The sequence below is a fragment of the Pseudorasbora parva genome, chromosome 5 (genome assembly GCF_024679245.1).
Source record: "Pseudorasbora parva isolate DD20220531a chromosome 5, ASM2467924v1, whole genome shotgun sequence".
Taxonomy (NCBI): Eukaryota; Metazoa; Chordata; class Actinopteri; order Cypriniformes; family Gobionidae; genus Pseudorasbora; species Pseudorasbora parva.
This window is the reverse complement of record NC_090176.1, coordinates 669,076-693,711: the sequence shown is the minus strand read 5'-3', so window position 1 is coordinate 693,711 and position 24,636 is coordinate 669,076. Positions and strand designations below refer to the sequence as shown.

The 24,636-nt window shown below is 40.2% G+C and overlaps 1 protein-coding gene across 3 annotated transcripts in view; it reads right to left on the bottom strand.

Annotated features, from left to right (window-relative positions):
- Positions 1 to 13,163, bottom strand: part of ranbp2 (RAN binding protein 2) — a 53,401-nt gene extending 40,238 nt beyond the window's left edge. Inside the window, exons 1-4 of one of the 3 annotated variants that reach the window (XM_067442977.1) lie at positions 12,613 to 13,163; positions 10,021 to 10,110; positions 9,590 to 9,657; positions 9,239 to 9,350 (exon numbers count right to left, since the gene is read on the bottom strand). In XM_067442977.1, the coding sequence (XP_067299078.1) occupies positions 9,239 to 9,350; positions 9,590 to 9,657; positions 10,021 to 10,095 (255 nt within the window). In that variant the 5' untranslated portion in view covers positions 10,096 to 10,110; positions 12,613 to 13,163. The remainder of the gene's footprint in view (positions 1 to 9,238; positions 9,351 to 9,589; positions 9,658 to 10,020; positions 10,111 to 12,612) is intronic. The other 2 variants (XM_067442975.1, XM_067442976.1) reach the window with 2 other exon arrangements.
- Positions 13,164 to 24,636: the final 11,473 nt, after the last annotated feature.

Genomic DNA, 24,636 nt, shown 5'->3' with positions numbered 1-24,636 from the left:
CGACAACTTTAATCTCTTCTGGAGTCAGGCACAACTGTTTATATCAAATGGCCTCAACCCAAACAAACTTGGTGCTAATGGAAAATATTTTTTCCCCATTTCATCCTTCAGCTCTGTGCCAACCTACTCAACCTGAATGGCACACACACACACACACACCTGTACAGAGTATGGATGACCAACAGGACTTAATGTCAGCACCTGAATGGACATGCGGTCGACAAATACCCCAAGGACAATGATAAGACCACGCAGCCACAACAACCATTGCTCACGGGCACACTCCCCGCTGAGCCCTGCCCACAGAGCTCACCACAGACAGACTGTGAAGGATTAGAACTGCTCCAAGATTCAGTGACACAGATCGAGGCACTGAACCATAACATCTAATAATTAACATCTAATAATAATATAATTCATAAATGAATTATAGGCCTATTTCCAAATTCCCCTTTATGGCTAAGATTCTAGAGAAAGTGGTAGCAGAGCAGCTTACGACTTTCTTAAAGATAAATGATATTTTTGATAAATATCAGTCTGGTTTTTATGGAAACCATTCTACGGAAACTGCATTAATTTAAGTCTCGAGTGATATTTTGATGTTAGCTGGGAAGCATACAGTATTAGTTTTACTGGACCTTACATCTGCCTTTGACACTATTGATCATAATATTTTGATTAATAGACGTCAGGTCTAATAGGGATATCTGAATCAGCTATAAAATGGTTTACCTCTTACCTTTCTGGTAGAAGTTTTAGTGTCTTTATTAATCAGATCATGTCAGATACTGCAGGTTTATTGAGTGGTGTACCTCAGGGTTCTGTCCTGGGACCGATTCTTTTCCTGCTGTACATACTGCCGCTAGGACAGATAATTGGCCAGTTTACTGATGTTTCCTATCATCTGTATGCCGACGACATTCAGTTGTACTGCTCTTTTAATCCTACTGAGTCTTCTTTATTCAGCTGTCTGACCAGTATCAAGCAGTGGCTAAATGATAACTCTTTACTTCTGAATTCAGCTAAGACTGAAACACTGATCATTGCCCCTGAGCAAAGCATCTCTCAGATTAAACAACATATCGGTGCCCTAAGCTCGTCTGTCCAGCAGAGTCTTAGGAGCCTAGGTGTTGTTTTTGATTCGGCCATGTCCTTGGAGAAACACTCGAATCTACTTATTAAAAACTGTTTCTCTCAATTAAGGAACATTTCGAAAATAAGAGCCTTGGTGTCAAAGGCCAAATTGGAGATGATCATTCATGTTTTTATTTCATCCCGTTTAGACTATTGTAACAGTCTAAATAAGAAAGATTTGTGTCACCCCCAGACTCTCCAGAATTCTGCTGCAAGGCTTTTAACCCACACCAGTAAAAGAGTACACATCACACCGATCTTAGCTTCCCTTCATTGGTTACCAGTGAAATGTAGAATGCATTTTAAAATTTTGGTTCTTACTTTTAGAGCCCTACAAGGACATGTGCCTTGTTACATCTCTGACCTGTTACAGCTGCGTACGTGGTTTGGCTGGTCTTTTGTGTATTTCTGTTTATTTTCATTTATACTTATTGTTTCTGTTACTTATTTTGACTAGAACTGTGATTTTTATCTATGAAAAGTGCTATACAAATAAATTTTACTTACTTACTATCTCAGCCCGGACTAGGGATGGCGAAAACTCAACATTTTCTTGACCGACTACAGAGCTTCATTAGCCAGTTGAAACCGGTTAACCGATTAGTTAAAATATATTGCTCTATTTGAAATAACAGCCGCGAGCCGCGCCTGCAATTTCGCAACTCTGTCCAATCTCTCTGATCTCTCTGCCGCTCTGCCTCCCGCTCTAACACACACACTGTCCCGGCGCCGGCGCCTCCCTTCCACTCACGTCACTTTTTTAAAATCCCCTACAGCGCGAAAGAATCCCGCAAACACGGCGCAGAGGGGCTTGTTTGTAATCTGAGGACAATGGCTCCTTAGTTTCGAGATGGTTTGGGCAAGGTGATCGCGTTGAAAATAAAGGTGTTTGTCGAGCGTTAGAAGCTCATTTGAAGCATTACCGCGGCTCATTTAAGAAAATGACCGCTCCGAAGAGACGCCGCTTTAGTTCGAGGTAGTGCTAACAATAATAGAGGAAGATGATGATCAACACCTTATGTGTTTCCACTGAAATGTAGATGTAATACATTTCCAAATGTAAGCCCAACTTATGGGGAATGCACGCTTCATACTGTCGTCTGCCCTGGCTCTAACCTCCAGTGTTTACTTTTGTTTTTATTGGTTTATTAAGTACAAACAGGCGAGTTATTAAAAACTGAATGTGAGGGATTTGTTCACTTCACACAAAAAGCTTTTGGAATGAGATGGCTAACTGTAGTAGCGTTTAGTCCACTGTCTATAATAGCCTAATTTAGAGATCGGTTTTGATCGGTTAACGTTGATAAGGTCAACCATCAGTCAAACGGTGATCGGTTAACATCCCTACCCCGGACTGTGGAGGCGCAGGAAAGAGAGGGCACTATCGGGGGTCAGACTGGTGAAGTTACATGTCATGACTGGTCACAACCACCAAAGCCTGTGGGCCCAGCTCGCCCTCGCCCTGTGAGATTTCTTCGGTCACAACCCCAGGGCCCACACCATCCTCCACCTGTTGTAGGTGAACCAAAAACAGCTGATTCCAGCTCAGTGATGTGTTTTGGGTCCCCGCTATGATAACAGTAACTTTATCAAATGTTTACAAAACAAGTGTGAACCCAGTGTGCCTGCCTCTTTCTCTATCTCTGTTCTGTTACGTGAAAGAAAGTCTAAGGCCTTGTCAGACCGTATAGCAAACCCATCTGTGGAACGAATTTAGGGTGAGTCATTAACCCTCTTGGCGCCACGGTCGAGTTTACTCGATAAGATGCGTCACTGAATAAAACGGCCGATTTTGTCAAATAGGGTGTCAAATTTCATTCAACCTCCCCTCCACTAGATGGTAGACATGTCGTACTTCATCCCTGACTCATACAAACATCATGATTCTATACAAAATATACGAGCAAGAGCGCATTGAATCAGTGTAAACAAAAGCGAAGCTGACGTGCGAGTGAGCTGTTTTATCAGAGCATTGTCATCGTTAGCGAGTATTTGCATTCGATTATTATTACTATTATTATTTTCTAATGGCATCAATAAAGCTTACCCACAATGAAGTGTTGGGTCTTCTATTCGCGGACCCTGATTCTGAAGGGAAATATGAGATGACGGTGATTCTGAAAGTGAAACTAAACCTAACGTTACACTAAGCACAAACGGTGGATCATTTGCCCAATGTAGATGGTCCTTTGCCCAAAGTAGATGGTCCTTTGCCCAATGCAGATGGTCCTTTGCCCAATGCAGATGGTCCTTTGCCCAATGTAGATGGTCCTTTGCCCAATGCAGATGGTCCTTTGCCCAATGCAGATGGTCCTTTGCCCAATGCAGATGGTCCTTTGCCCAATGCAGATGGTCCTTTGCCCAATGCAGATGGTCCTTTGCCCAATGCAGATGGTCCTTTGCCCAATGCAGATGGTCCTTTGCCCAATGCAGATGGTCCTTTGCCCAATGCAGATGGTCCTTTGCCCAATGCAGATGGTCCTTTGCCCAATGCAGATGGTCCTTTGCCCAATGCAGATGGTCCTTTGCCCAATGCAGATGGTCCTTTGCCCAATGCAGATGGTCCTTTGCCCAATGCAGATGGTCCTTTGCCCAATGCAGATGGTCCTTTGCCCAATGCAGATGGTCCTTTGCCCAATGTAGATGGTCCTTTGCCCAATGCAGATGGTCCTTTGCCCAATGCAGATGGTCCTTTGCCCAATGCAGATGGTCCTTTGCCCAATGCAGATGGTCCTTTGCCCAATGCAGATGGTCCTTTGCCCAATGCAGATGGTCTTTTGCCCAATGCAGATGGTCCTTTGCCCAATGCAGATGGTCCTTTGCCCAATGCAGATGGTCCTTTGCCCAATGCAGATGGTCCTTTGCCCAATGCAGATGGTCCTTTGCCCAATGCAGATGGTCCTTTGCCCAATGCAGATGGTCCTTTGCCCAATGTAGATGGTCCTTTGCCCAATGTAGATGGTCCTTTGCCCAATGTAGATGGTCCTTTGCGCAATGTAGATGGTCCTGTGCCCAATGCAGATGGTCCTTTGCCCAATGCAGATGGTCCTTTGCCCAATGCAGATGGTCCTTTGCCCAATGTAGATGGTCCTGTGCCCAATGCAGATGGTCCTTTGCCCAATGTAGATGGTCCTTTGCCCAATGCAGATGGTCCTTTGCCCAATGCAGATGGTCCTTTGCCCAATGCAGATGGTCCTTTGCCCAATGTAGATGGTCCTTTGCCCAATGCAGATGGTCCTTTGCCCAATGCAGATGGTCCTTTGCCCAATGCAGATGGTCCTTTGCCCAATGTAGATGGTCCTTTGCCCAATGCAGATGGTCCTTTGCCCAATGCAGATGGTCCTTTGCCCAATGCAGATGGTCCTTTGCCCAATGCAGATGGTCCTTTGCCCAATGCAGATGGTCCTTTGCCCAATGCAGATGGTCCTTTGCCCAATGCAGATGGTCCTTTGCCCAATGCAGATGGTCCTTTGCCCAATGTAGATGGTCCTTTGCCCAATGCAGATGGTCCTTTGCCCAATGCAGATGGTCCTTTGCCCAATGTAGATGGTCCTTTGCCCAATGTAGATGGTCCTTTGCGCAATGTAGATGGTCCTGTGCCCAATGCAGATGGTCCTTTGCCCAATGTAGATGGTCCTTTGCCCAATGCAGATGGTCCTTTGCCCAATGCAGATGGTCCTTTGCCCAATGTAGATGGTCCTTTGCCCAATGTAGATGGTCCTTTGCCCAATGTAGATGGTCCTTTGCGCAATGTAGATGGTCCTGTGCCCAATGTAGATGGTCCTTTGGCCAATGCAGATGGTCCTTTGCCCAATGCAGATGGTCCTTTGCCCAATGCAGATGGTCCTTTGCCCAATGTAGATGGTCCTTTGCCCAATGCAGATGGTCCTTTGCCCAATATAGATGGTCCTTTGCCCAATGCAGATGGTCCTTTGCCCAATGTAGATGGTCCTTTGCCCAATGCAGATGGTCCTTTGCCCAATGCAGATGGTCCTTTGCCCAATGCAGATGGTCCTTTGCCCAATGTAGATGGTCCTTTGCCCAATGCAGATGGTCCTTTGCCCAATGTAGATGGTCCTTTGCCCAATGCAGATGGTCCTTTGCCCAATGTAGATGGTCCTTTGCCCAATGCAGATGGTCCTTTGCCCAATGTAGATGGTCCTTTGCCCAATGCAGATGGTCCTTTGCCCAATGCAGATGGTCCTTTGCCCAATGTCAGTGGTGGGAATAATGTTTCCCGGGGTCCGAGTGTTCATCGCGAAGTTAGCAGGTGTGTTATGCTGCGTTCACACCGCACGCGAATGACGCGAATAAATCGCGCTATTCGTGCGAAGTTGGACGCGTGAACATTTTGAATCCATTCGCTTCATTCGCGCGTCAAATTCGCTTCATTCGCGTGTGACATTCCCTACACAACAGACGCGAATTCGCGTCATGGGAGGGGTTTCTGCTAGTCATTTTGACTGGGTCACTTGACTTCTTTTCTGTAAAAAATACTACTGTTAATGTGTGACAACGTAGTTTGAAGACTTTTTCAGGCGATAATATTGTTGTTTAATGCTCAAATCTGTGTTTTTTTATATACAAAAAGTGCTCATTCGCGTGTGACATTCACTACACAACAGACGCGAATTCGCGTCATGGTAGGGGGTTCTGCCAGGCAGCGGCAGTCGGCAGAAAGACTATCCGAGTTAAGGCTGCTCTCACCGGGGTTGATGAGCGCTGAGCTCCGGTGATCACCTGGGTCTCACACCTCCGAAAACACCAGATCAAGTTTTCAAATAGGAGCTCTTTTAATAAATAAATCACATATTTGAGCTTTAAACAACTACATTCTCGCCTGAAAAACTATTAAAAGTACATTTTGTGACACAATACAGTAGTATTTTTAAATTACTCTGGCCTCGGGTTTCCCCTATGGGTTTCCCATCCGTCACTTCACCACGTGACAGCAGTAAGCAGGCTCCTCATTGGTTAACGCGGCGCGAATATCCGCCAAAGTTCAGATTTTTCAACTTGAGCGATTCGCGTGTTTTGCGCGGTTCGCGCGAATCACGCGCTCAAAACGCTCAATTCGCGTGATCATTGCCGCTTCATTCGCGCGAATCGCGCCATTCGCGCCGCCTCATTCGCGCGAATCGCGCCGCAGAATGCCTATTCGCGTCTCTGCATTGACTTAACATGTAAATCACTCGCGCGAATCGCGTCATTCGCGTGCGGTGTGAACGCAGCATTAGAGTTGGGAACGAGGCGGACGCGGGAGATTTTTGCCGTGCTCACCGTGAAGCGCGCGTCTTCTCACCGCGCGCATCTCCGCGACAGTATTGTGGGGCAGACTTTATCTAATGCCACTGGGTATGTTAGAAGAGGTCGAAGTATTCATAAGCAAGTTCGAGGGCAACGTGGAGGCAGGGTGGGGAGTCAAAATTACAATAACAGTGACCGTGCACACTCGGCGGCTGCGCGAGGCAGATCTGGACGCGAGCAGACGCGCTGTGACACGGGGCAGAGGGGCTATTATGCATAATATATAATATGATATATATGTGCTCTATATAAGGAATCAGAGTGCTTACTGTATGTAGTAAATGGAAAATCTCTACAGCAAAAGGCAAACTGCTACATGGATTCGGTTTGTTTCTTCCATTTATTAGTAATGATTTACACAGTTTGTTTACTGTTTACTATTTACCTGAACATTCAGTATTGTGCAATATAGCACACAGAAGGTGAGGGACATTTGGGGGGGAAAGAAGTGCTGCATTTTATCGTTTAAACACGTGGCTTTTCATGAAAATTTTATAATCCAAGATTACCCCCACGTTATGATGTCATAATATGCAAATTAGATGGGAAAATGTAATCTCTACATAAACTTAGGGTCCTCCTTAATATTTCTCTAATTTACAGAAAGTTTCTATCTTTTATCACTTTTAAGATATAGCCTTTTGAAACTAAAGCCGGGTGCACACTGTGCGATTTTGGCCACGATTTGGCCGTCTGAGACAAATTTAGCAAATCCTAAAAGATTCCTCTGATCATGGGCTAAGATCTGATGTCTTTGGTCGTTAGTTTGACATGTTCACCGGCAGCCGATTAATGAGCGTTGTCATCAAATTTTACCTCAGACGAAATTCTGGCAGTGTCAGAAGATTTGGCACACAATCCTGCAGTGTGACTTCTCCTACGACGAGAGTCAAATATCTCCGTTTTTCCAGACAAACTATGACCAAAACGAGTAGGGCTGTGTATTGCCAAGACTCTGGCGATACAATACATATAACACTACACAGGGGTTACGATACGATATATTGCAATATAGTAAGAGAAGCAATATATTGCGATATTTTGTTTTTGTTTTTTATAATTTAAAAGAATAAAGAACACAACCATAAGCCTAAAACACGAGACAAAGTATTTTAATTAATTAATACAGTATAATTTATATCACTAATCATATGCAATGTGCAATCTGAGTTGAGGGAAATGTAAAGTGACTGCAGGATTCTTTATGTGTATATGTTTTAAAGGTTCACAGTATAGCAGTGGCTATTTAACAACAGGAAGTGCAGTCCATTTCATGACTGAATGACCGTTTTATATTTAACACAGTAGCCCCGATCACACAGAACGTGTTTTGCAGCGAGAGGCCTTTTCTGAATGGGGTTCGTTTGGCAGAGAGCGTTATGCGCGCTGCTTATGCGCCCTGGGCGCCTCGCGTTTCTGAAGGAGCGCTGCGAGCGCGTGAAGTTGAAAAAAAGTCAACTGAGCGGAAAAGCGCACAACATCATCGCGCTTATGTTCTGTTGTCCAATCGAATGAATGAAGAGGCGGGCCTTCCGTTGTGTTGACCGTTACATTGATTTGACTGACAGTACAGGTGATTCGATTTTTGAATGAATAAACGCTGACCAAAAAAGGGAGTGCAGTGCGCCTAAAGCTGTTTTCTATAAAGCAGTCTATTGTATAAAGTGCTATTTCAGGTAACGCTACTGAGCTGCAGAGCTGGTCATCATATCCACATCGCTGTTATCTTTCGTTCTCCTGCCACCGCTGTCAGTTTTGGAGTGTGTTTATTTTGTTACTGAGAGGAAAGCGTGCAGTCTATTCTATCGAAACGCTTCTCAGCAGCGCGGGTGACGTTAGGATGTTAAGCGAGCTCTCTGTTTCAATGTGTTTCCCGAGTATTAGATTATAACTTGGCCTATTTTGCAATCAGAATGATTCTTGTCGATTTCCTTAGTGGCTTCTTTATAGCTGAAGCCAACATGAGTCCACACTTCAGCTCTGTGTACAGCAGGAGCGGAATAATGCTATCGTCTTCAGAGCTGGGTTTGCTAATGTAAACACTAGCACTTTCACCGTGCGCTTCTCCGGCTCCGCGTCCGTTATGCGTTCTGAGATAACACTGCCATCTAGCGGTTGGGTGTTATACAGTCTGTGGTTTAAAGTGCCGTCACTATCGTGCAGTCTGACCCATAAGATGTCAAAATCGAACGTTTTAGGAAAAAACCTCTGGCGCCTAACTCTGATTGTATTTGTCTGACAGAAGAATGTCATAAACACCTATAATGACCTGAGGGCGAGTAAATCAGAGGCTTGGGTTCATCTTTGGCTGAACTAACCCTTTCAGCATCATTCTCAACATTTAGCAGCGATAGATAAAGGCTTAAAGCAGTCTGGAACTGTTCTTCTTCGCGGAAGCGTAAGAGCTAATAAAATATTTAATCTCAAGACAATATTTAGTGTCTAATTTATTTGAGACTAGTAGGCGTGTAATAAGCGGGATAATGTCCACCCAGCCGGTTGTTATCTCAGAATAAACCCCTTCAGAGTGACGCTCCGCTTCGCCTCGGGGTCCTGATCGCTCTGAAGGGGTTTATTCTGCGATAACAACCGGCTGGGTGGACATTAGCCCTTACATATAGAGCGTGTGAATGAACACAGGGCCGCACTTGACTCTGAAACACACAGCATGTGCGTGTGTGAGCATGTGTGTGTGTGTGTGTGTGTGTGTGTGTGTGTGTGTGTGTGTCCAGCATTATCAGCCCTAGACTCTGTGATCACACACACTATAGAGCACGTCAGAGTAAAGGAAGCGAACCTTGTAGCATCCCACAGCTTTGTCCGCTTCCCCGTCACATTCGAACAGCTGGCCGAGGAACTTGTGTGCTTTAGGATCCTTCGGGTGTACGGTCAGATACTCCGAAACATGCCTATAATCGACAGAAACACACTTCAGAGAAACACACTTCAGAGTGAAACACACTTCAGAGAGAAACATGCCTATAATCGACAGAAACACACTTCAGAGAGAAACATGCCTATAATCGACAGAAACACACTTCAGAGAGAAACATGCCTATAATCGACAAAAACACACTTCAGAGAGAAACACACTTCAGAGAGAAACCAGACATTACTCAACCCACACAGAGCAAAGGAATTAGCCTACCGTATAGCAAGGTCATATTCTTTAGCCTCATAGTATAGTTTGGCAATCAGGAAGCCTTTCACTGCCTTCTGCAAGACACAAAACAGACCCGGTATTATCCTTACCGTGAACAAGTACCGTTAAACGTGTGTGTGTGTGTGTGTGTGTGTGTGTGTGTGTGTGTGTGTGTGTGTGTGTGTGTGTGCTGGAGAACATAGAGTCAGAACAGGGGATGATTAAAGATCAGAGAGAGCAGTAAAAGAGTGTGTGTGTGTGTGTGTGTGTGTGTGTGTGTGTGTGTGTGTGTGTGATTGTGTGTGTGTGTGTGTGTGTGTGTGTGTGTGTGTGTGTGTGTGTGTGTGTGTGTGTGTGTGTGTGTGTGTGTGTGTGTGTGTGTGTGTGTGTGACAGCCGCGAAGCGCGCGCTCCCGGTGTGTGAGTGTGTGTTCTTACCTTCTCCTTCTGGTTGGGCGACCCGCTGTAAACCGAGGAGATGTACCGCTCCACGTCCGCTTTACTGCGCCTCATGGCCGCTGTCACACAGAAGCTGTGTCCCAAAGTGAAGTGCACGCACTTCGAAGGCCGCATTTGAAGTGCGATTACGTCATACCTGCACTACGAAGACTGTCCCAATGTGAAGGCTGCACCCTCTGAAGGCCGCATTTGAAGTGCGATTACGTCACAGCGGCACTACGTAGGCTGTCCCAAAGGGAGAGCTGCACCTCTGAAGGCCGCATTTGAAGTGCGATTGCGTCACAGCGGTGCGACGAAGGCTGCCGCAATTTATGAGCGACTTCAAAATGCGCCCTTTGGTTCTCAGGCAAAGGAAGGGTACAGCAGATGGGACCTTCATATAACTTCGCAGCCTTCCCTATCCCAGAATTCATAGCACACTGGTGACTACAGGTTTTGACTGGTCCGCATTCCCGCGGCACTCGATCAGATTCCAGTTAAAGACGGTAGCAGTCGGTAACTCAAGTGTAGCCTGGGTACTATTGAACACAACAGCGCAAGCGCTAGAAGTAAATAAAACGTTCAACAGTTCCCAGTTCCCTGCCCTGAGCAAGATGAACTTTAATTTCCCCAATTTTTAAATGCTATTTTTTTCTCAACCATTATCTCAAGAAGAGGAATCAGTCCATTATCACCCTTTTCGCTGTTTCTTTTTTTCCCATAAACTTTCTTTAAATAGCCTTCAAAATATAATCTGAGCGGCGCTGTATTTTCGTCCTGCTCCCGCTATTCCGCACCGCACCATTCCGCTCGCGCAAAATTCACTCTGTGCTCACCCGCTATTACCGACCCGACTGATCCAGCTAAATTTAGATTTGTTTCCAGAGTCTATCTTAAATTTCCCTTACAGAAAGAGAGACACTGGATAGGAATTGTCCGTGCAATCATTTATTTTTCTTACAGCCTGCTGTAGCCTATGTCAACACCGTAACTAAAACAAATATCACAGAAAAATAGGCTAAATCAAATGTGACATCTGTCACTCAGAATTATAAGAAAAAATACAAACAAACGAAAACTGCTGACTTATCTACTAAAATAAAGTATATATATATATATATATATATATATATATATATATATATATATATATATATATATATATATATATATATATATATATATATATATATGAATGAATGTTCACTGACGACGGTCAACGAAACATCGATCCTCCAAAGACTGAATGCGTGGCCGACACAGAACAATTTAACTGGCTAGCTTATTATTTGTTATGCAAGTTATTTGTAAATTAAATGAACTGCTTTCTATTGTTCATTTTCGTTAACTTCAAACGTAGGCTAAATTAAAGAGGTGTTTTTTCTATAGCCTAGCTATTGTTTATTAATGCACGTTATAATTTGTAGCTACATTAAACACATTTATATTTATACATATATTTTCTTGTCATGTAATTTAAAATGTGTAAATGAAAATAAATTGGTCTATTAGCCTACGTAGGCTTTTTACAACTACAGCCTATTTATAGACCAATAAAATAACTTAAGTTTAACATTAGAAACAACAAATTTGTATTATCAGCCAAACCAGAAGAAAACACTTTTCAACACTTTCATTGCGCTGAGCGGGAGAAGCTGGAGCTGGACCGGGATGGGAAATAATGCACAATAGAGACTCTGGTAATTCCTGCGGGACATCATCTTCTGGGATGAGTGCATATTTCCACTGTCCGCAGCTCTGCGGGGCCGAATCGGTCGACGGCTGCATGGCATGCCATAAAAAAATGATGAGTTGAATAAAAATAAGTAGGCCTACTTAAAAAAAAAAAGAAAACTTGGACGTATATAGGCTAAATGTTTAAAATATATTGTAACAGTTACATTTAACATAAGAAATAAACTATTAACTAATATTTGCAATTTGACAATATTTAACCGGCTACAGATTTACATGCTTATGGTCTAGCCCATCGTCGCAGGCTTTGAAGCATGTCAAAACTCAAAACCCAATAGAAAGCTCAAAAAAAGTATATATATATAAATATATATATAGCTTCTTGCGTATGCTTGCACTCTGTAATATATATATATATATATATATATATATATATATATATCTATATATATATATATATATATATATATATATATAAGTAGTAGTATATGCTCCATTTCTCTTTTTAAAATCTCCTCACGAACGTCCGCTGTCAGTTGTCAGAACCTGCTAGTCCATTAACGACGCTTGGTTCATTGTTGCCAAGTCTGGAATGGGGTTGCATTTAGGCTACTGTTGCTTTGGGGTGTTTGTAGCCTATAGTCCACAGGTTAAGTTGTCTTTACTTGAGCAATATTTCTACTGCCCGCGCCCCGCATTTTGGGATATTTTGGCCCATTCTGGCTGTGATTCCGATACTTTTGAATAACAATTGGAGGGGTTTTATTATTCAGACCTGGCAACCCTGTCCCTCGGTTCGCCCTTCGTGCACTTCGTGCACTTTGAAGGCGTGGTCTGGTCTGGCCTTCGAAGTGCATGGCCTTGGAAGTGCGCACCCTTCACTTTGGGACACAGCTACACTCTCACACACACTCCGGCGCGGGTAAAGTGTGTATCATTTAAACACGGCGCAGGGCCTGCGATCGCGGGCTGCCTAACGGGCGATCACATATGACGCAACTTCCTGTTCCGCCGTCTTCTTCCGCTTGCGCTTGCGCCACCCGCAGGCCTGGGGCGACTACAACTATAGCTTCTGCGACTGATTAATGAAGTATTACAGCAGTTATTACAGAGACGGGACTCTAATAGTATTAAGCTTATTTCTAATATAATAGCTGATTTATTATTCAGTTCCATAGAAGTATGGATTCTTAGGTAGGCTATAAACAAGTTTTGTTCCAATATTGTCCTGTTTAACACTGTAAAGCTGCTTTGAAACAATCGGCATTGTAAAAGCGCGATATAAATAAAGTTGATTGATTAATTGATAAAGTAATTGAGAAGATCTAAGTTTCATCTGATGCTGATAGATAAACTTACTCTCCTCATGTGTGTTCATGAATTAAAGTAGTTTACCTACTGTATGTTATACTGTACTAAACCATAATGTATCCCAAATCATCCCTAACGGAGCTCAGGGACTGTGCAAAAGCTGATAAACTGTCCTCCGCGCATCCAGAAGACCTAGCGCTCCGACACGTCAACATTTCAGTCCCCATAACTGTGATATACTGGTTCCCTTTCGAGAGAGGTTCCTGTATTGCGTATGGGGGAAACTCCTTTTCTCGAGAATATGAAGCAAAACTTTATTAAAGCTACACTGTGTAATTTTTTTAGTTTATTCTTAGCTAAAATCACTTAGTTCTTTCAAAAATATATGTGCTCATTAATGTATATTTACTTCTTTCAAGTAATAATGCATTCTCGTAATTTTATAATATACCATTGAAAACACATACGGGTGAGGGTTCGGATGGCGGTCGCCATGTTGCTCCTCCATCTTACAAGTACATTTGCCAAAGAGGGACATACCCGTAAATTCAAGCTTCGCTTTTCGCGTTTTTACTCTCGATGGCACCGTGTCGAATGTGAAGAGGGGGATTGCTTGAGGCTGCTATATGACGATGGAGGATCACTCTTAAGCCCCTTTCACACTGCACGTCGGACCCGCAATATTCCCGGAGCATTGCCGGGTCTCCTTCTGTGTGAAAGCAACCACGTCCCGGGATTGATTGCCGAACTGAACACGGGTCGGGGACCTAGTAACATTGCGGGATATGTATCAGAGTCGCCAAGGAAGCGGAAAAGAGAATTAAGATGGATAACATGAGATTAATATTTTAATTGCATTATAATTTGTTTGCCTTACGCTAGTGGTGTTGTACAATATACAGAATAACGATAGCACTGATAAAAGTTACTTTACTAAGATTAGCTCGCATTCGTCTGGGAACCTGATAGCTGAGGTTAGCAATGAACTGGCTAAAAATAACGAAAACGTAAAACTATTATTCATTTTACATAGATTAATTTGATCATAGATCATTTGGCAAATTAAATAACTGCAGATTATAATAGTTTTCAAAAATTACCTCATCACTTGAGTTGACGCAACACTCACCGAAGAGGTCGAACTGAAGCCATGACTAAATCGGCCACCGTAGGGAGATGGGTATTCCTGCACAACTGGAGGCTGCAGTTTCAGGACCCCAGTGGTTTGTGACAGCACCACCTACTGAATTGAATCACCAAAACACTAATTTAAGATGGACGATGGACACTGATCAGACTGTAAGTACCTATATTCAATCAAGTTTTATTTTATAACGTTTTTAACGAAACAAAATGTACTAGAATGAGCTGCTAACTATGAATTAAGAATTAATTCACACGAATTAAGAATTTGTGTGCTAGTTTTATTAATTACTATGATGTTCTTGATCGTGGCGTGGCCATGATTTATTAAATCCTTTTTGATTTTTAATGGCTATAATACATCTAGCCAGCACATTATTAAACTTAAAAAGATGACAAATGTTGGTGTAAGGGTGTGTGATTTACCTGTAGCTTACTGTATTAGTGGGCAAACTTGCTGAATACTCATTGTTTTACCATAGTTAAGAATAAAATATTCTTACATAACTGCGCTGACTGCCTGGTTGCACTACAATATTAGCCTGTCTAAATGATGCATAATGTTTGACAAGTTCAGCCATTTATACTTTGGCTACGTTCTTATAGCCTGTACTGATGTATTTGCTGTGAAGGATTAAAAAGATTAAAATGAATCCTTTAATTAAAAAATAATATTTCTGTATGAATCTTGCAAATATTTTTTTTGTTATCCTGGGAGCTAGACTGAAAAGACTGGGCATAATATTGCAGTGATTAATAAATGCATATTTAGCTACTCCAAACAAATATTATATTCCATTCTGCTTATCATGTAGATTTCATAATGTAACCGAGATGGCAATGGCTTTTGTCATGCATGTTACCTTTTGTTGCTTTTAGGGATTGCCACGCCATCACTGTGGAAATGACTGCGGGATTTTCATGTTAATGGTAAAGTCTCAGTGTTTTTTTGTTGTTGTTTTTTTTCTGTTTGTTTGTTTGTTTGTTTTTGCCAAGTATATGCTACTATAGTATCTTTCAGATGGACATGGCTTTCATTAGAAAGAGGTGGTGTCTTCTTCTGATGGAGCGCTTCAAAATAGAAGGGTATTATAACAATTTGTATATTCATCTCTGTAACACTTGCTGTTTTTTTTTAAATAAATTGTGCAGTTTTTTATTAAATTTATGTTATCATCTACAGTTCATTTTGTGCCGTGGCTCATATATCAAAATTACCATGTTCATCGGATTAGTAAAATGACTTTCAGGAAATGTTTACAATATTTGCCTCACCATGGTCTCAATTGGATGAAATCCAAGAAACTGATGAAAAAAGGGGTCTTTTTAGTGCTGTTGTTATTGCAAAAATGACATAAATATATATTTTCTATGGTGAGGTGGCTGAGAGGAACGAACCAATGGGGGCATTCCGGAAAGCCCGCCGTAAAAGGTGCTTATATTTGCATACAGGAGGCTATATCCAAAGCCCTCAGCTAGCAGAGTCTCAAAGTTTATTTTGTATTTTTAGCCTTTTCCCAAACTTTTGGTAGACGTATCAGATCTTTTCATCACCTAAAGATGGCGGGTAGGGGAAGAAAATGCGAAGAAAAGTTTGTGAGTAACAGAACTGATCATGCTGACGTGATGGAGGTATCTGTTGAAGCGAACAAACGTCAACTGGAAGAAAGCGCTGCTGAGAAACTATATCCGTTACTCCCAGCAAAGTTCACGGTTTGAAGAAAGTGCGTCCTGATGACGAGGAATACATTTCTAATGCGGAGATCCTCGAAGCTATTTACTTCCTCAGAAAGCGTTTTGACGAGCAAGAAAAAAGGTTAGAGGAGCTAACCAGAAAAATGGAAGAGAACAGTAGAGTCATCACTGAAGTAAAGAAGAGATGAAAGTCTACAAGCAAAAGGCAGTAGAACTGGAACTTTCTGATCTTAAATCAGGAAATACAGTCCTGAAGCTGAGAGTGGGAGAATTGGATCGAGACAAGAGGCGTTGAATTTACGCATCAGAGGCTTGCCAGAGAAACAGAAGGAGAACATTAGAGCTGACGTGATCACTTTGCTTTCCAAGAATGCTCCTGGTGTGCCTTGGGAAATGGAAGAAACTGTTGACATGGTCCATCGAATTGGCAGAAAAGAAGGAAATCGTACGCGTCAGGTTTTCAAAGCGAATCTACAGAGACCAAATCTGGGCTCTATCAAAGGGATCAACAGGCAGGCTGTCATTTCGCTGAGGACTTAAACTAAGAGGACAGAGGCGAGAGAAGTGCTTTGGCCACGCATTAAACTAGCCAGATCAGAAGGGAAAGGGCCGTATTTCTGCGGGCCTTTTGCTTTCATTGAGGGAAAGCACATTTTCCCATGATGATGAACATTTGGAAAAAGGGAAATGTTGATTTTTGAGACACTCATTTGAGTTGCTATTTTATTCGGAGGTTCTTATAACTGACTTGTTAGTGATTTGTTGTTGTTGTTGTTCACTGAGTTCCAGTGGGTGTGTGTTCTCACTAAAGTCTGTCTGTCTTTTTGTTCATTAAAGGCAAGGGGACTAAAGGACAAACGTAAAGGTATATTTTTGTTTTGTAAGGGGCAGAAGTCACATGTTGTTTTTTTTACAAGAAACTCATTCTACGGAAGAAGATGCTGCTTTTTGGAAAATGCTTGGGGAGATACAATTTAGTTTAGTCATGCTCCAATCGATCAGCAGGGGTCGCCATATGCCTGAACAACTGCCCTGGGAAGGTTGTGACTGTTCAGTCGGATGCTCACGGACATTGGCTTGCTGCTGTGGTAAATCGTGAAGGTGTTTTTGTTATTTTAGTTCATGTTTATGGTTATAGCACTACTGGGCAGAACAAGATTTTATTTTCTTATATTACAGAGGTTGTCACGCAGCTAAAATCGAAGTTTCATACAAATTTGATACTAACTGGAGGTGATTTTAATGTGGCACCTGACGAGTGGATGGATAGATCTCCTTCTAGTTATACAAGCCATAGTATTATTAAGGAGCTGTGCCATTCAAATTCCCTTACAGATATATGAAGGGTTAAGAATCCCAATGCTAGTCAGTTTTCTTGGGTCAGACCTAATGGATCTTCGACGTCACGTATCGACTTTTGGCTTGTCCCTGAAGAGATTTCTGAGCTGGCTACTAATGTTTTAATTTCTGCTTCACCACTGACAGACCATTGCCTGATTTCCTAAACTTTGACACCAGCTACAAATCATACAGTTAGGAAAGACTATTGGAAATTGAATGCAGAACTTTTAAAAGATAAAGATTATTGTAGTCAAATAAGAAATTTAATTAGTGAGATTATTGATGACTTTTCTTTAACCTCTAATGGGATTAAATGGGAGGATTTTAAATTTAAAACAAAGGAAATGTCAATCCGACTTAGTAAACCGAAAAGCAGAAAACTGAAACAAAAGGAGGTGAGGCTAATTCAGGAAATCAATGCCTGTTGTACAGAAGAAATGACTCAAGATGTTGAAAAATGACTTTCTCTTCAAGCTAAATTAGACAACATGTATCTAATAAAAGCACAGGGAGCTTTTACAAGGTCTCGTGCAAAATGGTCGGAAGAAGGAGAGAAGAACATCTTATTCCTGTCGGTTAGAAAAGAGGAGACAGGAAAGTAATGCAGTGCATAGATGAGGTAATTACAGATCCTAAATTCATATCTAACATTTAATAGTAATATTTACTCTTCATCATACTCTGAAAATAGCGGTGAGGAATTTCTTGAAAAGATCAAAGATTGCATCCCACAGATTGATTCTGAATTTGAAGAACACTGTGATGAAGACCTGAGGTTAGAGGAACTTGATTATGTTATTAAAAAATGCCGTTTGGTAAATCTCCTGGTCAGGATGCTTTGACTACTCATTTTTACAGATTCTCCTGGGAGGATATTAAGGACTTGTTATTTAAGGCTTTAAGGGAGGGCTGTGAATCTAACTCTTTACTATGAAACAGGGGTTAATTATTCTCACTCCAAAATCAAACAAAGACAAAAGAATGGTTGAGAATTTGAGGCATAATAAATAATAGGATAATAGGTATATACTTATTAAGGGAAAATCTGTGTTTTTTCAAAGGTGTCTGGTCTATTGTGCATATTATGGATGGAAATTGACATTTTCTTAGTTATGATTTTTTCTGTGGAAAACACAATATAGCTATTCTCAGAGGTTATACATGTCTCTGGTGAAAGCTGTTCCTGCTGGTTTGGTTCAGCCGATTAACAGTGCATTGTGTTATTCACCTGTGATTCCACGATCAGGTCATCTAACCATCTCTGGTGTTCATTTTACAGAGCACAGCTGTAATATTAGGGGTTTAAGAACATTTGTAAGTACACAGATTTTCCCTTCTAAAGTAAAAAAGAGACAGCTGGTTTTTGCTTTTACTAAAGATCAAGTGGTTCGAATTAGAGCAAGGTTTCTTTCTTTTCCACTTCAACCAACGGCTAAAGAAGTGCCGTTTAAAATGATTAATGATATTTATCCCTGCAGTGAGTTTCTCAGGCACAGATTTAACTGGAATTGTAATAAGTGCACATTTTGTGAATCAGATATAGAGTCATTGGAACATTTGTTTTATTTATGCAAATTCTCAAAAAAACTTTGGGATGACCTCTATGTATGGTTAAATTCAAAATATGTAGTACCTGACTTTGATTTTATGACTGTAAAATATTTATCTTTTTAGGAATTGTGATGTTGATTTTTTGATTAATAATATTGTAATTTTGGTCAACTACTTCATTCATAAATGTAGATTCTTTAATAACCCCCACACTTTTGTACTTTTTCAGAAAGATGTAATGGTCTTCTTCAAATCCTTAAAACTCATGCGTCACAAAAAAGCCCTTAAATGATCTAATCTTTTGAATGTATTTTTTGATGATTAAGCCCTTTGTATTTTATTGGACTTTCTCTTTGTCAATATATATATATATACATTTTTTTTGTTTCTTTATAATATTTTTGTTATGCTGCTATTTGGACCTTTGGAATTGTATTAAGATTTTTCTTATACCTGTTCATTGGCTTTTTGTTTGTACTTAAAAGCAATAAAAAAAAAAAAAAAACGGCTAATCGCAATCCTACGGATGACGTCACGGACACTACGGCCATATTTTTTTTACCATAGATACCCATAATAAAGGCTAGATATCTTGCCGTATATCTAGCCATCTTGTCACAGGCAGGCTTTCTGTCGGGCTCTGTGGAACCTGATGTAAGGTGATTGATCTGTACGAACATAAATACTCTTATCTCGCTGAAATCTTGACGGATTTACAAATGGTTTGGTTTCTTACAAACGTTATTAACATGGCTACAAATCTGGATGCTTTAACACGTTGAAATTGCAGCTTTTCATTCGGTTAACGACTTAATCATGCAGCTTGTGTATCACGGCTATAACTTACGTGCACGTTATCAAGGCTGAGACCACAATCGAGCTGTTCAATTATATAGGTTTATTGACACCAATAACGATTTTATGACAACCAATCTTTTGTCTAAAATAAACTTAGTTTGCATGTTTTTTTTTGTTTTAATTTAAAACGTTTTTTTTATTATAATAGTGATATTCTTATTATAAAAGTATATATATATATATATCTGGAAAAAAATTCAGAGCTATATATGTGTGTGTGTGCGTGTGATATATAATTAATACATTTCTCATGTTGCCGTTCGGTACACAGTTTTAGTAGCCTATATATTGATTTAACATAAATGCCTGTTTTTATTGCACCTATATGTTCTGTTCAATGTTACTTTCATATTGAAGTTCATGGTAATAATTATTCATAAGTATGTAGTGTCATAACTACATCTCTGACGTTTATAACAAACAAAACAGTTTGAAAATCGGTTGAAAATTGAGCAAGTTATGGTTATTTAAAAGTTCATGCACCATTAAAACACACTGTTATAGTGAGCGAGCTGCCTGTGACAAGATGGCCGCCAGTTGCGGACGCCGACCTCCATTGGCCAACAGCGTGCACGAGACATCTAGCCTTTATTATGGATATCTATGTGTTTTACAGTCTATGCCAAAGACGCGGAAGCCTGAGTCTTTTAAGATGGACCGGTGTTGTGTAATATTCAGTTCCTGTGAAAAACTGTTCCAGTGGGTGGAGTATTCATGAATATTCATGATAGTTCCCGAGTTGTGGGCGTGGCCTTGAGACAACGCAAACTAACGGAACTGAAAAATATTCAGCACGCTCCTCAAATCGCAACCTGCTTCATGGGTTATTCAAAAGGATAATGTTAGTTAGTTACGATGTTAAGCATTAACTGCACAGTTTGTGTAATATGATGAATCGTCTGAGTTGGTTTTCCTGACATTTTAGGCGTTCAGATAAATAGGTAAGGACCCAGAGCAAACAATGAGTGAATCGTCTACATTATTCATTATTTGTGCCCTAATAAAATGTTTAAAAACTAGCTTGGTGTTAGTTTCTTGTTAATTATATTAGCCAGTGTTTCTGTTAACATACCTGCTGAGGATAATGTTTTATTAATCTTGTCATTATGATTAACATTGCAATATAGTGCAGTGCATAAAGCTTTAAAGCGTTGTTCTGATGGATGGCCAGTCTTCTTGGACATAGGCCAGAGGTTACTACTTTTAAAAGGGAATAGGAAAAATATAGGCTACACGTCTTCATCATCAGTGTCATAATGAATTCATGTTGCTTTTGTTATGCATATATTCATCATCATATCCTAAAGTTACTGTCTGTTTTAGATGTAAGAGCTGAAGTATATATATATATATACACACACACAGGATATACCGAATACACACACACACACACACACACACACACACACACACACACACACACACACACACACACACACACACACACACACACACATATATATATATATATATATAGAGAGAGAGAGAGAGAGAGAGAGAGAGAGAGAGAGAGAGAGAGAGAGAGAGAGAGAGAGAGAGAGAGAGAGAGAGAGAATTTGCAATATACACTAAATACAACTATTCTCTGGACTTATAAAATCTAACAGGCTGGACATTTTTAAGCTAAGCTAACCTTCTAGAACCCTCTATAACCTTCTATCTATGTCAGATATGTTTTAAATGTTTTATCTGACAAGCATTCTTCAAAACATAGCTTTATAACAGGGTGGATCTTTAAGAGTGAGATAACATTTCAAAAACTACAAAAAAGGAAGGCGTGAGAGTTGAAGATTACTTCAGTTTGTGCAGTTGAATTCCTGCAGGACAAATACATTTCTTTTTTTACCAAAATGGTCTCCATGGAATTGCCTTTTTTGGAAGTCGAGAAAGTACGTACTAACAGGGTGTAAGATGACTTCAGGGACACGGCAAATTAGGAAAATTGTTAAATAAATAAATAATAAATAACTATAGTTTCACATGATTTATATGTATGATTAGAGGTAGTTTAGCCCACACTGCAAATAAAAAATGAGGTCTCCAATTGAAAATGTTCTAGTAGCCTAACTGATCACATCTAAATTTTTGAGTTAGCCAAATGTAAGTGTATTCTGCAACATAATCTAAAAATATTTTTAGCATTTTTTTTTCCTTTTCATGGTTTGGTTCTTGTGAAAGTTGATAACTTTGCACAGAGGACATGATGAAATTGAATGCATATATCAAAAAAGTTTGTAAAATACAAAATAGTATTTTTAGTGTCTATTAAGTGATAAAGAAGAGTTAAATATATAATTTAAGCCATTTCTTATAAATATGTGGCTCATTTTATAGAGAATATGAAAAAGTAAATCATAGAGACAGAAAGTATTTTGCTTTGATAAAGCTTTAAAAATATGTGACACTTTAAAATTAAAGCCTCAGAAATGAAATAAAAAAGCTATAAAGACATGAAAAAAATGTGTGTTAGCCTAGACGAGTGTAGGTTATTCACTCATACTCATACATTGCTATTAAATAAGACGAAACATCTGAATGCCTAATCAATCTTGCACAACAACTCAGACGATGTATCACATTACACAAACTATTCCAAGTGTTCTAAAATTCTAAACAATTGTTTTTTAAAAAGTTAACTGACTGTTGCAGTTAGTATTGTAACTTCATTATCCTTTTGAATAACCCATGAAACAGGTAGCGATTTGAGGAGCGTGCTGAATATTTTTCAGTTCCGTTAGTTTGCGTTGTCTCAAGGCCACGCCCACAACTCGGGAATATATATATCTATATATATTAGATATATATATATATATATATATAGATCTGCTTCTAAACAGTTAAACACACTTTTGAAAAAAGAAGTGGGGAGTGTGTCAAGGGCGCAGGTTGATTTTTTTTAAGGTGCTGTACCATTTCTTCTAAAATTGTACGGTCAATTGTTTCGAAATTAGACATAGTAACTTTCTGATGTTGTGGTCTGATCTGACTGACCCCAGAGCAACTAGAGGATGTGCTAATAAGATTATACACCGTTTGTCCATGTTAACAAACAATTAAAAAAAACTTGTAATACATTTTTTGTTTGTCTTGATATAAGTAATCAATTCAATAATTTGCATGGCGATATCTAAAGGTTAAACGTTTTACCCTATTCATGTGAGAAAAATAATGATTAGCCGTATGAATATGTTATATTTGGGTCTTTTTCTGAAATTTCCCCTAATGGGATTCTTCTGGGCTTTTTTTTTATTTTCTTACTCAGGACATATTGAGGATACAAAATCAGTTGAGTTTGATTCTGTTGCAATTTGTTCACCCTTGTTTCCTTAAACGCCTGGACTAGTAGGCTATGTGCTTGCTTCAATAAAAATGAATACAGTTATGATGAAGCTAACTAGTTACTAGCTAGCTAGTTATTAGTTATCTAACATTAAAAACATGTTTCTATTTAATAAGAGAGTCATTCGAACCTCAAAGTGTTAACCTGTAACCTCTGACCTTTATCAGCTGTCACAGCTCCTGGTGCAGATGGGATGTGTTGTTGCAGGAACTGATTTGCTATAGGCTACTCCTGACTGGTCGAAATCTCATGCTACTTAGGACAAATGTAATGTACACAAGTAGCTGCACTGCTTAAATACAAAATTAAAGTTTTTGAAGGAAAATATCATAGATATCCATAATAAAGGCTAGATGTCTCGTGCACGCTGTTGGCCAATGGAGGTCGCCGTCCGAAACTGGCAGCCATCTTGTCACAGGCAGCTCGCTCACTCGTAACAGTGTGTTTTAATGGTGCATGAACTTTTAAATAACCATAACTTGCTCAATTTTCAACCGATTTTCAAACTGTTTTGTTTGTTATAAACGTCAGAGATGTAGTTATGACACTACATACTTATGAATAATTATTACCATGGGCTTCAATATGAAAGTAACATTGAACAGAACAGATGAGTGCAATGAATATACATACACACAAGGTATTTATGTTAAATCAATATATATTTTTTTATATATAAAAAATATATATTGGATCGATTATGTCCAATAAGCCGACAATGAACATTGTCATGTAAACGCGGTATAACCCGTTTTCTTTTATCGGAGTAATATCATAAACGGCGTAAGCATAAACCGGTTGACACAGGGAGTTTTTTGCCTCTTACCTCGATTTCGCACTGCATGTAAACACATTAACCTGCTTTCTGTCGGCTTATTGAAGTGCGCATGTGTGATAGGGGACAAAAACGCAAACTCATCAGATTTAAACGCATCCAGACAGAGTGAGCGAGCGTTTTGCATGAAATAAGGACATAAATCACAAACGCAGAATCATTTAAGACGCAGAAAATTGTAAAGAGGTGTTCTCTTTTCTCATGCAGCAGAAGTAGAAGAGGTTCAGTCTAAATGCTGCATAACAGCACGAGGGATAATATGAGCCGTAAATCTCCCGCTGACACTGTGCACGCTTTAACACCACAACTGACGTAACATTTGAAAAACTCAGTCAGATATACGGACATTATTATTTTTGACGGCACTACAGGAAAAATAACCCGGTTTATAAATAGTCATGTAAACGCGGTTTACCTGTGTTGTCCGTTTACTGGTTTGCATGTAAACGGGGAAAACTGGTTATTTCAATAAGCTGATTTTTTTTGGAGTTATCAGCTTACTGGTGTCCATGTAAACGCACCCAATAAAACCTATATAATTGAACAGCTCGATTGTGGTCTCAGCCTTGATAACGTGCATGTAAGTTAGCCATGATACACAAGCTGCATGATTAAGTCGTTTATCGAAACGAAAAGCTGCAATTTCAATGTGTTAAAGCATCCAGATTTGTAGCCATGTTAATAACGTTTGTAAGAAACCAAACCATTTGTAAATCCGTCAAGATTTCAGCGAGATAAGAGTATTTATGTTCGTACAGATCAATCACCTTACATCAGGTTCATCTGAGCCCGACAGAAAGCCTGCCTGTGACAAGATGGCCGCCAGTGATGACGACGGTGACTCCGC